The sequence below is a fragment of the Leptonotus elevatus genome, chromosome 2 (assembly GCF_054856555.1).
Source record: "Leptonotus elevatus isolate MCC_2025b chromosome 2, RoL_Lele_1.0, whole genome shotgun sequence".
Taxonomy (NCBI): Eukaryota; Metazoa; Chordata; class Actinopteri; order Syngnathiformes; family Syngnathidae; genus Leptonotus; species Leptonotus elevatus.
In genome coordinates this window covers 20,846,252-20,861,849 of record NC_141240.1, presented here as the reverse complement: position 1 = coordinate 20,861,849, position 15,598 = coordinate 20,846,252, and the positions used below count along the sequence as shown (strand labels likewise).

Genomic DNA, 15,598 nt, shown 5'->3' with positions numbered 1-15,598 from the left:
AGGAATCAAGGAAATCTAGTCAAATAAATTTAAACAATCCTTTTAACCAAAAGTCAAGGCATGTACACAGAAGTTAAAAAAAGGAACATATAATAAAAGCTGGCCAAGAGGAAGAATGCTAGATCACAAGATGCAAAGGAACTAGAGTATTATTAGTAGTCGTTGGTATTATGGAAAATATTGTGTGTGTGTGGGGGGGTGCGAGCAGCACAAGCACAACTCAGTTGGTTCAAATTCAAACTGTGTTAAAATATTTGAACATATTATTACATTCAATTTTTTCTAATGATGAGTGCATTGTATTCAGAAACTGTCAAGACTGGAACACAAATATGAGCGAAAGTGAAGCGCTCCATTTTTCAATGCATGTTTGGCTATCAGCTTCATATTTTATTTTATATTTTTTGTCCTCCTGTGATGAATGTGAGCGAGCCATCTGCTCGGGTGTGGCTGAACTGCAGGCAGCCGTGTTATTGCACGGCATTTGTCATGCGCGCACGTAATGTGTAACAATTAGGTGTTCAATGTTTCACGGTTATTATGTGAATGCATCAAACCTGAAATGAGCTGAGTGGCTGAGATGTTTTTGTGCAGGTTGTGATTTTCAAGTACCGCGGGACCCCTCTCCTCTTTAGTTGGAGTGCAGGGGACATGCTGCAAAGCAAGGCATGCGTACGGATGATTATTTTTGAAGTGCTCTCCGGACAAAGGTTAACGGCAGCCACGCTTGTGTTTGACCGACTTCGACGTGTGCTCTTTTAAAAGCTCAGTTCCGTGTGTAACAAAAGGAGGCAAAGGGAATAGAGGCATCATCGTTATTTGATTTATTGATTTATTTTTAATGGCGTGAAAGCGAAACTGTCAATAGACTCTGGAGTAGAAGAAGACTTTTGCTTTGTTGTTGCGTTCCAATTATGTGACAGTCCTAGTGATTCCTAACCAGATTAGTAGATGTGCTGTGAGAAATGATCCAATTTCACTTAAACGGTCCAAAAAATATTATGTATCCACCCTTTTTGCTTGTCACACAACAAAATAACAGCTTTGCATTCAACTAAATAGGCCCAGATTCAATAATGAGGATAAGGAAGTATACCTCATTATTTTCCTCTCTGGTGTTGTTTTATCACTTTGCTATGAAACAAGATGTCTGGTATACCTTTCACTCGTACTTTTTAAACCCAGAAATGTAAATTAAGAGTTGTGTGTCGGAGCAGTAAAAGCTTTAAGCATTATTATGCAGGCAAGGCTGCTTAAAACCTGCAGAAGAACTCAAAACAAAGACAGTAATGAAGATTCTTTTGTATTGTGTTTCCCATTCTTCAAACAGCCACCAGACCCAGACAACATGCTGGGACCATCCCAAGATGGCGGAGCTCTATCAATCACTTGGTAAGAGCTCCTTTCTCATTGAGGGGACTTTTTTACGAGGATTTTTTTTAAACTGGAAACAGTGTTTTGTTCTTTCAGTATGGCCACATGATTAACATGGCTCCTATGTCAGACTGATCAAATGGTATCGGAGCATTCCCCCCCGCGTCGAGAGTGTCAGCGTTAATACAGATAGCAGTAATGGTTGATGGATATTAGCATGTCTATCGGTAATGTCAGCAACGTCTTCTCAAAGTGAACGTTTTTTTTTTTTTTAAATATTTGAGTTATTTTCATGTGTAAACGTACCCACAGACTTCGTTTTATAAAAAGATGGCCTGTGAGAGTGTTGTTGTCAAAAATGTCTTTTCTGACTCATGTTTCTTTTTCAGCTGACCTGAACAATGTTCGATTCTCGGCCTACAGAACAGCCATGAAACTCAGACGCCTACAGAAGGCTTTGTGCTGTGAGTGCTCTTCTTGATGCATGCGTCCATTTTCTGTACAGTTTGTCCTGGTCAGGGTCATTTGGAGAGAGGCAGAGTTCACTCTGGCTGATCACCTGTCAATCACAGGACGGATGTCTTTTGCAGTAGACCACTAAAGCACTTTCTGAAGGATTTATTAGAAAAGAAAAAAGAAACAACGGAATGTATGTCTGTCTGATATGTGACTATGTCTTGGTGGTCTCTTTTCTTGCCCTGTCATATCGTCATTGCGTCAGACCCTCCTGTTCACTCTTGCATGAAAAAAAACGCTTATGACGTATAAATGTGTCATATGTACGCGGCGACTATGACTTTTATGACGTATTGATACGTCTTATGTATGGAAAGAGTTAAGTTAGCTTAGGAAAAGTCGACTAGCAAAATGCTAGTTCCACGTTTTGTATTTAAAAATGCCTTTAAAAAATCTGCTAGCATAATGCTAGCACGCATAATGCAAAACGAAGACGGCTAACAGTTACTAGCATAGGTGTTGTTATGTTACGACCAAAAGTAGTACAATGTAGGGGAGGTACAAAATAATGACATTTCTTTTCATTACAATGGGAAAAGATGATGAAAGTGTTTTGAGTTGAGAGTAATATTATGTATTAAATTGTATAGACTGGACTGTTGCGCCAAATCTGTTGTCTTTTCTTTTCTTATCCTGACCTAACCAGCTTTTTTCTTTTTTTTCTTTCCAGTCAATTCTGGTCATGCTCTGCCTTTACAGTATTTTCCAATACGTATAAATTTGTCCATGACTCGTTAATGGTTATAAATTGTAAGCATTCAAAGTTAGGTTGGGGAATTTAACTTGAAACTACAAACATATGCTGTGGGGAGCACGTGAGATTTAATCAATTTGAATCGACTTCATCTCATTGCCCTCTCACCGCCCTCCTTTTTTGCTGTGTTGACGGACACTCACCCTTTTCTCTCGCCGTGCCCAGTGGACCTGCTGAATATGCCAATGGCGTGCGAAGTGTTCGACCAGCATGGTCTGAAGCAAAATGAGCAGCTGCTCGACATCTCCCAGCTGGTAGCCTGTCTGACCAGCCTGTATCAGCGGCTGGAGCAGAATCACGCACACCTGATCAGTGTCCCTCTGTGCGTGGACATGTGCCTCAACTGGCTACTCAACGTCTATGACACGTAGGTGCACGTCAAGTTCTTCACTGCTTTGAAACTGTGCCCGACTTTTTTTTGAGTTTGAATGATTTGTTATTTAACAGAGGTCGCAGCGGAAAGATTCGCACGCTCTCCTTCAAAACAGGAATCATCTCACTCTGCAAGGCCCACCTGGAGGATAAATACAGATGTAAGTCTTATCGCTCTTAAGCATCAGCACTAGAAATTGTATGTCGCATAGAAAGAGTGATGCTAAACAAATGGACTCTAAAAGCAAATCTATGGAGCCTTTCTTCTCTACTGCCGTAATTCAAATGCGTGAAGTGTTAGTCGAAATGATGTGACATTTATGGTAAATTGCTTCCAAGGGGGAGACGGAATGCTGCCTGTAAATGGCAAGTTGATAAAAAAAAATAAAAAATTGGTGTGGTGGAAACTCAAGCGTAGTTAACATTATCATCGAGGGACTGGTAATTATATGAAATGGAAAGCACGCCGTTGTCATCTGCTACCAGGCTAGCCGTTATGTTTTGCTAAATGACTCAAAAGACAATCCAGCCATGTTGGTTTAGTGATGCACTAAAATAGACAGTGACATTAGCACTGAATTGGGTCTCCCCTGGACAGTCTTGTTCAGGCAGGTTGCGAGTGCCACCGGTTTCTGTGACCAGCGTCGCCTCGGTCTTCTCCTCCACGACTCCATTCAGATCCCACGGCAACTTGGCGAGGTGGCTTCGTTCGGCGGCTCCAACATCGAGCCATCTGTGCGAAGCTGCTTCCAGTTTGTAAGTGCATTCGTCATGGCTTTACGTTTATAAATATTTTATTTTTGTTTGTGGTGAATGTGCGTTTGTGTATCACTTCTTTTTGAGACGAACATCACGCAGTTACAGAGCAGTCCATCCTCCGACCACTAGGAAGCAGTGTTGCTGTCTGCATTGATCCGAACCAGCTATCTCACATTTTACATTACATTTAATAAGTCTTTATCTGATCTTCTATTATGGGTTTATTTACAACAAGTTGAGAAACAAAATATGATCGTAATTTATTTCCCTCAAACTTGATTGGCCTTGACACGGAAGTCGTTCTTCTTGTGCTAGAAGAAGTAACATCTGAAGAAGAAGGTCTTCCTCCTCTCCAAATTTCTTCCCCAGGCCAACAACAAGCCAGAACTGGAGGCTGCCATGTTCCTGGACTGGATGCGTTTGGAACCCCAGTCCATGGTCTGGCTGCCTGTGCTGCACCGTGTGGCTGCCGCCGAGACCGCCAAACATCAGGCCAAGTGCAACATCTGCAAGGAATGTCCCATCATCGGCTTCAGGTCTGCACAAAGTATCTCCGTAACACATGTGTGAGCAGACTTTGGGGGACATTTTTATGCATCATCAATGGCGCTACATAAAGGGCAATAAAGCATGAAATTCATTTAGTTTTCACTGAAGCCTAAATTGAAACAAAATGAGACTAATGCTGTTGTCTGTATGCATTGTTGAGCACCGGGCGTGAAGCTATAATAGCACCCTGTGGTCTCATCACAACAGTCTTAATCATGTACCATGTTTTGGTTTTTTTTAAGCTGATGAAATGTATTCTTTTATACATCATTAATCTTTATTTCTTCAACAGTCAAATCTCCCTTCTCTTTTTTTCCCCCCTCCCCCTTGTTTCTCTCGCGTTGCAGATACCGCAGTCTGAAACATTTCAACTATGACATTTGCCAAAGCTGCTTCTTCTCTGGTCGCGTCGCTAAGGGACACAAGATGCAGTACCCTATGGTGGAGTACTGCACCCCGGTACGAGCGCACGCATCTATATTCATCCTCTGTCCAAGCATGTATATAAAGCGACACGCACACGAGGTGCCTGACTCTCTGAAAATATTCTGCGTCTGTCAGTGTTATGAAAATCCTCCGTCAGCAAACTGTGCAGTTTATTCAACAGGCAAGCCCTGCTATTGTACTTAATACCCCAATTAAAGATTTAAAGCAACAACCTCATTACTACTAAACGGTTTTCCCCAAATGCCTTTATTATACATTTTAAGAATTTATTGTATGCATAATAACTGAGAAGCAAGCATTCAGACCAATTTCAATTATTGTGAGGGGAAATAGAATCTGGTTTTGTTTTAGTTTTTTTTGCCATCTCAGACACTTTTTGGTTTTAAAATGTTCTATTGTATCTTATCAGCCAGTAGATTAAAAGTAAAATGTTGGACAAAAGCAATGATGCATCAGTGATTAGGGGTGTGCCAAAAAATTTATTCTCCTAAGAATCGCGATTCTCAATTAGTATGATTCAGAATCGATTTTAAATGTCGCAAAATCGATTTTATTTAAATTATTTTATACTGTCTACCCTTTGTTTGTGTGTGCCTTTATTAGGAGCGTTGTTCATGTTGTACCCAATTTGGCCACTGAGGGGCAGTGTGGTTCCACACGGTCTAATACACAGTTAAGTTGTAGCCACATTAGAGAGTAGAAGGAAAAAGTCACGATCAAGGTATTCCAATAAAAGTTGTTTTTTTGCAGCGTGGTGCCGTTCTTTTGAGTGATAAAAGTGCCGCGAGTAGCGCGCTAATTAGCATTAGCGAGTCAAACTGGAGTACATCATTATGATTCCTTGCACATCTATAAATTGAAGCAAAAATCATTGTCAATCAAATCATTTTGAATCAAAAATCATTCTTAATCAAAAATCGATTCTGAATCGAATTGCAGACCCAAAAATCGGAATTGAATCGAATCGTGAGACATTCAAGGATTCCCACCCCTATCAGTGATGCTTCAGCATTTTAAGTGTCCTACCAAATTGCTGGAAAACCAACTTGAATACATTTTCTGTAAGGGTGTCAACGTGTCAAGATAAGACAAAACCATACTAGGACAGGAATTTTTCCATTTAATATTTTTCTTATTTTGAACAGGTTAAAAAAAATCAAGGAATTCACTTTACACGGGTTCTTTAAATGAACGGAATAAATGAAGGAGATTAATGTGGGTAATACCGTGTTGAATCCCTAGGAACTACAGTGCAAGCTGAATCAGGATGACAATTGGGGCGCTTAATAAGTGCCATGAGCTTCTCACAAAGCCTTGGTGATTGATGCATCATTATTTTTCTCTCCATGATCGGGGATTTAATCCTTTTGCAGAAAAAGTTCAATATTTCAAAAATGATAATCAGGCTAGGAAAATGAATATCTCATCCTTGGCAAGCAAGTCATTTATTTTGTTGAGTATCTGGGAAATGAAAATGGTAATGCAATGACACGCCACGTTGTTAATCAATGTTTAAAAAGCCCTTTTTCCTTCAGACGACATCCGGTGAGGACGTCAGGGATTTTGCCAAGGTACTGAAGAACAAATTCAGGACTAAGCGCTACTTTACCAAACACCCACGGATGGGCTACCTACCTGTCCAGACCATCCTGGAAGGTGACAACATGGAAACGTGAGTCTCTTGTTTTCACAAAACTTACTGTGTTCTACTGTACGTTGTGACTGAGTCTGTTATCTCAAGCAATATTCAGTGGTACCATCAGATAGGTGTTTTTTTTTTCCATGATCACACTTAACAAAACAATGGAGTAATCTTCTTCTTCTTTTTTTTAATAGCACTCTATAATATACTCTGTAAATTTCTTCAGTTCAACGAACACTGTGCACACCTTGGCCACCTGGGGGCAGTATAATATAAACATATGTGTGAGACAGTCACAGCGCCTCAGTAAACTGCAGTGTAGTGAACCCCCTCATACTCACAAATCGTTACCCGCAGATTCACATATTTGTTTGTAGATTTTTTTCAATATTGTTTATTTCTTTTTTTTATTTGGTGGGGAGGTTTTTCGTGGAAATTTAAATTCCCCAATGCATTTCAATAGTGAGGGTCCACCATAACAGAATATAACCGTTTTTCACAAAATATAAGAAAACATGCCAATGTAGTATTTTAGGAATCAATGCGATATGAAACCTGTCTTCTAAGTATTTTTGTGTTGAAAAATCTTATGTCCAAAAAAAAAAATGCTAGAGTCCGGTTAAGTTGAGTCCAAAGACATTTATTACTTTAAAGACTTCAAAGCTTGAGGTAATCTTGCAAGAAAAAAATATTCCTTTCAGGAAATACGCCCTCTTTTATACTCTTTAATGCGGGCATGAATATGTCAAATATAAGTGTGGGGTTACCCAATCGGGCATCTCCTTTCTTCTTTGGTCACAGCAATTGGTCTTTTTAGGAAGGAATTGTATATCGTTCATATTACCATTCACATTTTATGATAGTTTTACATACTGTGATGTATAATGGAGTTTAGCTCATGGTTACTACTCAATTCCTGATGACCATATTTGTATTGCATTCTCAATGTGAGTGACAGGAAGATCTGTTTCTACTGGTGGTGGCTTTTTAAAAATGCCCAGTTACCATCCCTAAACAGAGCAATAGACATGAGGTCACTTTTTATAGGTTGCCTGTGGCAGGAGTTTACAGGATAGGTGCATATTTACAAAAGAAAAAACACACCACACGAGTGCCACCTTTTCATCCCACAAAATGCTGTCAAGCTTTCATAATTCCATCTATTTTCTTTTTTTCTTTTTTTAGCAGCTTTCATAATTCCATCTGTTTTCTTTGTTTGTTTGTTTTTAGCAGCCTGACACCAGCCAAGATTTAGATGATGTATGACTGTAAAGTAATTCAGTAATTATGAAACACCAGATGGTGATGCACACAGTGTAATTAACGTTGCATTGTAGTTTACGTTTTGTAAAGATTACTATAATTATACCTGCAGCTGTACTAAAAGTCATTTCAATGAGGAGGCATCTGTTAATGGCGGACAACTATTCTTCTTTAATTTCAATTTGTAAGACAGAACATTTAGTCTGAAAATGTGTTGTAAGGAGATCTTTACCTTTAAGAATAATATTGTATCGTCAATACAGCTTATGTGTTTGATTGCCAATCGGCAGTTTTCCTCCACCGCCATTGTTTTCTCATGTTTTGATTTTTTTTCTGCCTTGCAGCCCTATCACACTGATCAACTTCTGGCCCGTGGACCATGCGTAAGTACCTCTTCCGCTTCTATTTGCCATGATAGTGAACAGACAAGAAAAGAGTTTCCCAGCCGTTACTAAGCCAATGCACACATTTTATAGAATAGAAACGTACCAGTCATAAATGAAACAAAAAGTAAATATACAGATTAAAGATGGAGTATTTAGTCTTGAAGCTGCTAGCGAGATTTGAGCGTAGCCGGCCAAAAAAATGTTCACTAACTGCGCCAAACTAAAGCAGCTAGCTACATTGCTAGCATGACTTATTCATGATAGAATATATAAGTGCATTAGAAGTAGTAAATAATGTTCTTTGTGAGGATGGCATTTAACATCTTGACGTGCCAGCGCTGTTCCAAAGAAATAACTTCTCTGTATGAATTTGTTGTCATAAAGGGTCGGCTTTAATGAAAGCATAATTTTTCAAGGGCAAAACCGCCGCATACTCGTTCAAGTCCTTTGAGATGGCGGACTTTTATTTACACGTGTCTCATGCCGACGCTGCCCTTCTGTGTGCTCCTGCGGTGTACGGCTGCGTATGGATTAATGAGTCTCCCGGTTGCATTTCACAAAGCTCCTGTCTTCTCTGTTTTTAATTTTTCCGGCAGGCCTGGCACATCCCCTCAGCTCTCGCATGACGACACACACACTCGGATCGAGCACTACGCCAACCGGTAACGCACACAAACGCATACGCAGTCAGCACCTGCCGCCGTGCGCAGCTTTGTGAGTGTTTCACATAATGGCTTCTCCATAGAGCTCACACAGACCCGAGAACATTTTGATTGATGTGATTTGGAATCATCATTTTGGAGAAATAATAAAGCGCGCTGCACACTTCCTGCAAGGGGATGCGCCACCTCCCCTCCCCCATCCCACCTATGTAACCCACATGGGATCAGCTGCCCTCATTCTTTCCTGACGCAGTTCTAGTCCAAGTTGCAGTCCGTATCATTTCACTTCATGAATGTAAAAGTTGAGTAAAGGCAGCACAGTGGTGCTTTTTAAATTTGTTTGAATCAGGGGACCATTCAATGGACCATTCATACAGGAGTTTTCCAGAATTGTCACGCCCAATGCTGACGTCCTAACACGACTTTGAGAGCAGGAGTTTTCCAAGAGGCAAAGTGTGCCTCCCTTTTATATGAATTCATAACCAAACCCAAACAGTACAAGCGCTAGTGTTAGCTCTAGTGGCTTAGCTAACACAGCTAGCTGACATCAACGTTAGCCAGCTAGCTGCGGCACTCCTATTTTATGGCGCTCAGAATAAGCCAGTGGCACATTCCAGCAGTGCTCTGAGTTTATAAACTGTTAGAGTGGAGTAGAGTGCACTCAGAGTGTATTTATGAACGTAGCAATAAATTGGTGGCTAAGTAAATATCTTGCTATCTAGCTAGTTAGCTATAGAACTGTAAAGGGGGATGTCTCAACAACTCTTTTCCAATTATCCATTCGCTTAATGATAGGAGGACTTTCTGTTGAAAAAAAAAAGTCTCGTTCCTATTTTGTGTACTTTTTTTGTGATTTAAGAGTGACACCAGCTACACACACCATGATCGATATGTTACATATGAGTCATGGCTACGGAAGCTGTCATCGTGCCGCCCGTTATCGATTTATCCGAAGATGGAGAGTCAGGACATCTTTGGGAAGCTGCTCGCATCATGCAGGGTGTCAGCATGGGCTCTTTAAACCTTGGTCAATACGGCAACTCGGGAAAAATCCATTAATATTGTTGAGGCGCCACGTCGAGTCAAGTTCGTAGCCATCGAAAAAGACATCGACGAGGCCTTCAACAAAGGCGCTCGTCAGTGCGGACCTTGTGGTATTATTTGTTGAGTCGCGGCCATATGACGCATGTTAGATCCCCAACAAAGGGCTCTCGAAAGCAGTTCTTGCCTCCCCCAAGCTAGCACCTGCTGTCTTCATACGCAAGTGAAACCGTGCCATCTGTCGACGGCACAATTCAGCTGCACTTTCAAACTGGCTTTCAACAGACGTAACATCAGTGTTGGCTTGGAGGACGGCAGCTAAAAAAAAAACTACAACTACCATAAAGTTTTGATCACAATCTAAGCCAATAAGAGTTGTTATTAGTCAATTATTATTATTAATTAAATGAAGTTATACATTATTAGTCAAGTAATTTCTGTGACCACTGTGGGTTTTTCTTGAATTAACAGAGGGGTAGTGAGAGTTGTGTCCACGTGTGTAATTGACTAACAGCTAAAACATTTTGGTTTCCTAATTTAGCAACAGTCAAAATAATGGATGGAAAAATGAATCACGTTGTAGCTTTTGCTCCATATGTAATTACTGACGTATTAGGAGGATCTTTTATGTTTTAAGAATCCGGAATCACTTTTGACATTTTATTCTTTCAGACACTTTTCTGTTCGGCATATTCTGACGTTTTATATTTCCATCAGGGTTGTAAAGGGACACTTTCAAATCTAATTTGAAGGTAATGTTTGCAACTGACTGCTCTGTTTCTTCCACAGGTTAGCAGAAATGGAGAACCGTAATGGCTCTTATCTGAATGACAGTATCTCACCCAATGAGAGCATGTGAGAAACACTTTCTGTTTGCTTTCTTCTTTCTTTTTGTCATCACTCGCTGATTGGCTGGCTCCGCATCCTTCTTTGCACCCATTCGCTGGTTTTGCAAAGATGGACATTCCTGGTTTTGCATAGTTTGCATGCTCCTCAATGCACGTGCAGATTACAATGAATTTTCTTTTACGTCACTGATATTTTTTTTTAATATTAAGCGCATTTTAAGGTATGTGCAAAAATGATTGCATATGACATATGTCATTGTAATTTGCTTTCTCAGCATTGTTAGCATTGGTTTGTTCAGACATTTTTAAAGTACGTTATACCAAAGGTGTCTCTCTGGCACATTACTCTTCTCCATTTCCCTTTTTATTATCAATTAACAAACGATTCATCATTGTGTTCAATTTGAACTTTGTCCCATCCACACAAGTGAAAAATTGGAGTATGTGGTTATTTTTGTCTGGCAATATTTGTTGCAAACTTTATTTTGTATAGCGAGCTAGAAATGATTTGCTGTAGTCAGGTTATCTGTTGATGAATTGTTCAACAGTCCGCCATATCGATTTTGGGTCCTTTTGTCTTTATTTTTATTTTATTTTTTTATAACTGAAGCCCTTTTTGCTGCTTTTACAAACGCTTTATACTCATTTTGGTGTGTTCGCTGCGCATGTTTGTTTGCAGTGATGACGAGCACATGTTGATCCAACACTACTGCCAGTCTCTGAACCAAGGCTCTCCCCTCAGCCAGCCCCGCAGCCCGGCCCAGATTCTCATCTCCATGGAAACAGAGGAGAAAGGAGAGCTGGAGCGGGTCCTCAATGACCTGGAGCAGGAAAACAGGTCAGTGGCAGTCGCCAGTTGACCGCATCCTTTTTAAAGTCCTGAGTCGAACCGCCGCCAAATGCCTCCTGTATCTTGGAATCGTGCCTTGTCGTGTCTCTCGAGCTCAGTCGGACCGAGTGATCACATTGCCAAGATTACTAATGCTGTCATCGCGTCCGCCCCGGGCCGCAGGAAGCTGCAAGCCGAATATGACCGTCTGAAGAAGGCGCACGACAGGAAGGGTCTGTCCCCGCTCCCGTCGCCCCCGGAAATGCTGCCGGTGTCGCCGCAGCGTGCGCGGGACGCCGAGCTCATTGCCGAGGCCAAGCTGCTGCGGCAGCACAAGGGGCGCCTGGAAGCCCGCATGCAGATCCTCGAGGACCACAACAAACAGCTGGAGTCTCAACTGCACCGACTGAGGCAGCTCCTCGAGCAGGTTCGGCGTGCTCGCGTCTGCGAAAAAGTCAATGCAAAAAGTTTTTCATTTCTTGTGTCGCAAGGCATTACTGTAGGACGTACACTAAAGAATTAAACCGTTTTTGCAAATGTTTTTTAACCTCATTTAAATAGATTCACTCACATTTTTCTATGCTAATGATATTAGCAGCTTCTGCTCAGCACTCACTTTCTTTAGTCCAGTTTTGAAAAAAGACATACGGCAAAATGCCTGCATAAAAAAAAAAAAGGACTATACAAGCACAAAACACAACCTGTACTTTCACTGTGAGGGCACTTGTAAGTTAAAGTACCGCCATACTTTGCCGTGTCTATTTTTACATTTGGCCGCGTGTCTAACGTGTGTGTTGCCGGCAGACGGATTCCAAGGTGAACGGCACCGCTCTGTCCTCGCCTTCCACCTCGTCTCAGCGCTCTGACTCCTCCCTGCCTCATCTGCGCGTGGCTGCCAGCCAGACCACTGACACAATGGGTGAGAAGACGCACGCTCATGCTCGCGCTTTAAATTGACCTTGTGCAGTATTTGTACAAAATTTGGACATTTTACGATTATTAATAATAATATTGTCATAGGTAAAGCATATGAAAAATGACTTAGGGGGCTGAAATATCACCCAGATTGTCTTTTTTATTTTTATTGCTATTGATAGATGTAGGAGCCAAATATTTATATTGTGAAAGGTCTAATTGTACAAAATTTAGACCCATTTACTCCCATTATAGATAATAATTTTGCATGTTGTTGCTTTTTTTGCACTGTACAGTGCATTTCCAATGATTATCCAGTGGGACCTCAACTAAAGCTGGAAAATAAAAATAAAAGTGAGTTGAGAATCTTAAAAGCCATAATCCACCAGGTGGCACTAGCGAGCTGCTTATAATTTTTACTTGAGCTGACGTATGTCTTTGCCACGTGACCATAGTTGCACCAAAACAAGCCGGCATGGTCGGGATTGATAGAACAGGCCTGTGAGTGTGTGTGTGGATGCGGTAAAATTGCGTGTGCTGGCGCGTGCGTCGTCAAAGTGACAATTCTGGACAAAATGTGTATCTACGTTATAGTTAATTTTGCTGATTGCACACAATTTCTTTGATTGTACATAGAGAGCATAAAAAAATTAATAAATACATAAAAACTGCATATGTATGGTTAGGTCCGATGCCAGTGAACATTTTGAGTGGTTGAAAGTTAAAAAAAAATCATAAATGACTTAATTATCACAATTACAGAGTGTCCAAATTTGGTACAAAATACCGCAAATGGAGTGTTTTCACACCCCCAAGGATTAATCCGTTCATTTTCTTCAGATGCTTAAGGATATTCAATTGTTGGTATCCATTTTATCCTCGATGTTTTAGGTGATGACGAGCTGTCCATCCCTTCTCAAGACCCATCTGGACTGGAGGAAGTGATGGAACAGCTCAACAACTCTTTCCCTCATAGCCAAGGTGAGGAGCTCTGCTTTTTATTTTTATTTTTATTTTATTTTTTTGCTCAGTCCATTCTTGTAGAGTTTTCTCTTCAACTTGATCTTTCTTTCCTCTCTATGACTAAAACTGATTTTCTACCTTCATCTTCCTTTCCTCCTTTTTTTGTGGGCCAGGAGGGAGAAGGGGACACCAATGAGAGGTTAGTGGTTCTACTCTCTTAATTGTCCTTCTTTGGCTGCCTTGTAAGATTGAAGTTATGCAAGGGGGCACAGTTTTCGTTCAGTACGGATCATGGACACATAAAGGGGCAAAAATACATTGAATTAAGTATCCTCAGGTTTTACTCAGCACTTTGAGTTGCATTTTAATGTATGAAAGGTGCTATATAAATAACGTTTCATTTCTAAACAAGCAAAGCTACCTAATGTCCCCCAAAAAAATAAAAAATAAAATATATATATATATATATATTTTTATATATAATTTCAACAATTATTGCTCACTTTTTTTCCTCAACTCTTCACTCGGCAGGTCCTAGCATCGGAAGTTTGTTCCACATGGCCGACGATCTGGGCCGTGCCATGGAGTCCCTGGTCAACGTCATGACGGATGAGCCGAGCGCCATCAAGGCCCCGCCCTTCTGACACTGCTCCCCCAAGCCCCACGCACCCACCTCTTCCCATTTGGTAGTCAATAGAGCCCAATTGGAGACATACTTTACAGAATATAAAACGTCTATTTTTATGAATGTTTGCGGTTCCAGCAATGATGAGTTAAAAAAAAAAAAAAACTTGTAGAGTTAGTAGTTTCTTAAACGTCCTGAAGTTGTTTTATGGGGGGGTGGGGGGTATGGTTTTTAAACTTCTATGCAATTGTATAAAAATTTTCACACAAAAAAAAGTGTTTTGGGAGGGGGGGGCGTGCGGGCAACAAAGAAACATACAATTAAGTGTGTTTAGTGTGGTAATGTTTGTAACCGAGAAATAAGCATTTCAGACATTTGTATTTAAAAAAACAAACAAAAAAACAAAGAATGATTGTAATAATAAGGGTGTTTCCTAAGAGGAAAATGTCTTTATATAACAACGTACAATACTGTTAAGGTAATGCAGGCATCCTGGAACTTTACAGTACGTTGTGCGTGTGTGTGTGCGCGTGTGTTGTCCCAATGCAGTACAATACTCACATTTTTGTTTTGTTTCGTCTCCATCTCCATCTTCTATAGGCTTCTCAATATTGAATATACATAATATCCAATAACTGATTTAGTCATTCTTGAATGGTGTTGGGGGGGGGGGGGTGCATGTTGATTTGATTGGATTGAATTATTTTGAAAACAACAGCAATCTGTTTTAGTTGTGGCTCTGTTCCTTTGGGTAAGACGTGGCATCTAACATGGCCGGTTGGCCGGACAAACAAGTTGCTGCAATACGGCCTCGCTTGAACGTGTTTTGCCAATTTAAAGCTTTCATTTGTGTCTTTGCGTTTGCTTGAGATTGTAAACGAAAACTTGCAGGTTCTTGCACCGGCACACGTGACTTTTGAATTTAGTACAAACTGCACACTGGCTTTCAGTTTTATATTTCAATCTCCTCCTGTCTTAAGTACTACTTATTTTTATTTCTTCATTAACTTTCAAATGAGTCAAATTGATCAAACATTATTTAAGTTTTCAATGCAAACACTACTTGACCTGACGTATGAAATCAAATACGGAGGTTACTGCCCTACTGTAGCCAACTCCTTGAAGGGAGCTTGAAATGTGAATGTTTTCAATGCGTTCACTGCATTTGTCTTCTCTGTCAAGGCAATTCATGGCTCAACAGCGACTACTACTGTCATACTTGGGACATGCAGTACCTAGTTTATCTGTGTGTCATTTTAAGAGTGTTTCTTTGTTTGCAACGTGTATTTTGTTTTGTTTTGATGTTGTGGGATTATTACGAAGCATGCATGAGTGGCTAAATGAAATCCAGCAATCGATGAAAGGGTGATAGACATACACATGCACACACACTGCTGCATGACCCAGCATCATTTTGTTTTGATCAAGACACTGAATTAGTTTAACTTTTGTGTGAGTGTCATTTTTGCAACACAATACTTCACAGCATATCAGACGCCACCAAATATATGCCTTACTACTACTGTATTATAAAAAGTAAAATAAAAAATGCTTTACTGTACATCAATAAAGCACGCAGTTACGTTGATTTGACTTTTTCTTGTGCTTGGTTATTATTGATTCATTTTATTATTGGTCTTTGAAATGTGTACA

At 40.4% G+C, this 15,598-nt stretch overlaps 1 protein-coding gene across 12 annotated transcripts in view; it reads left to right on the top strand.

Annotated features, from left to right (window-relative positions):
- Positions 1-15,538, top strand: part of dmd (dystrophin) — a 139,065-nt gene extending 123,527 nt beyond the window's left edge. For 8 of the 12 annotated variants that reach the window (XM_086067198.1, XM_086067209.1, XM_086067207.1 and 5 more), the window contains 16 exons: positions 1,331-1,392; positions 1,764-1,838; positions 2,810-3,011; positions 3,092-3,177; positions 3,615-3,772; positions 4,145-4,311; positions 4,672-4,783; positions 6,307-6,443; positions 8,021-8,059; positions 8,659-8,724; positions 10,555-10,620; positions 11,293-11,451; positions 11,626-11,869; positions 12,247-12,361; positions 13,249-13,338; positions 13,852-15,538. In XM_086067198.1, coding sequence (XP_085923324.1) covers positions 1,331-1,392; positions 1,764-1,838; positions 2,810-3,011; positions 3,092-3,177; positions 3,615-3,772; positions 4,145-4,311; positions 4,672-4,783; positions 6,307-6,443; positions 8,021-8,059; positions 8,659-8,724; positions 10,555-10,620; positions 11,293-11,451; positions 11,626-11,869; positions 12,247-12,361; positions 13,249-13,338; positions 13,852-13,964 — 1,891 coding nt within the window. In that variant the 3' untranslated portion in view covers positions 13,965-15,538. Of the gene's footprint in view, positions 1-1,330; positions 1,393-1,763; positions 1,839-2,809; positions 3,012-3,091; positions 3,178-3,614; positions 3,773-4,144; positions 4,312-4,671; positions 4,784-6,306; positions 6,444-8,020; positions 8,060-8,658; positions 8,725-10,554; positions 10,621-11,292; positions 11,452-11,625; positions 11,870-12,246; positions 12,362-13,248; positions 13,339-13,493; positions 13,520-13,851 lie in introns of all 12 variants that reach the window. The other 4 variants (XM_086067208.1, XM_086067205.1, XM_086067206.1 and 1 more) reach the window with 3 other exon arrangements.
- Positions 15,539-15,598: the final 60 nt, after the last annotated feature.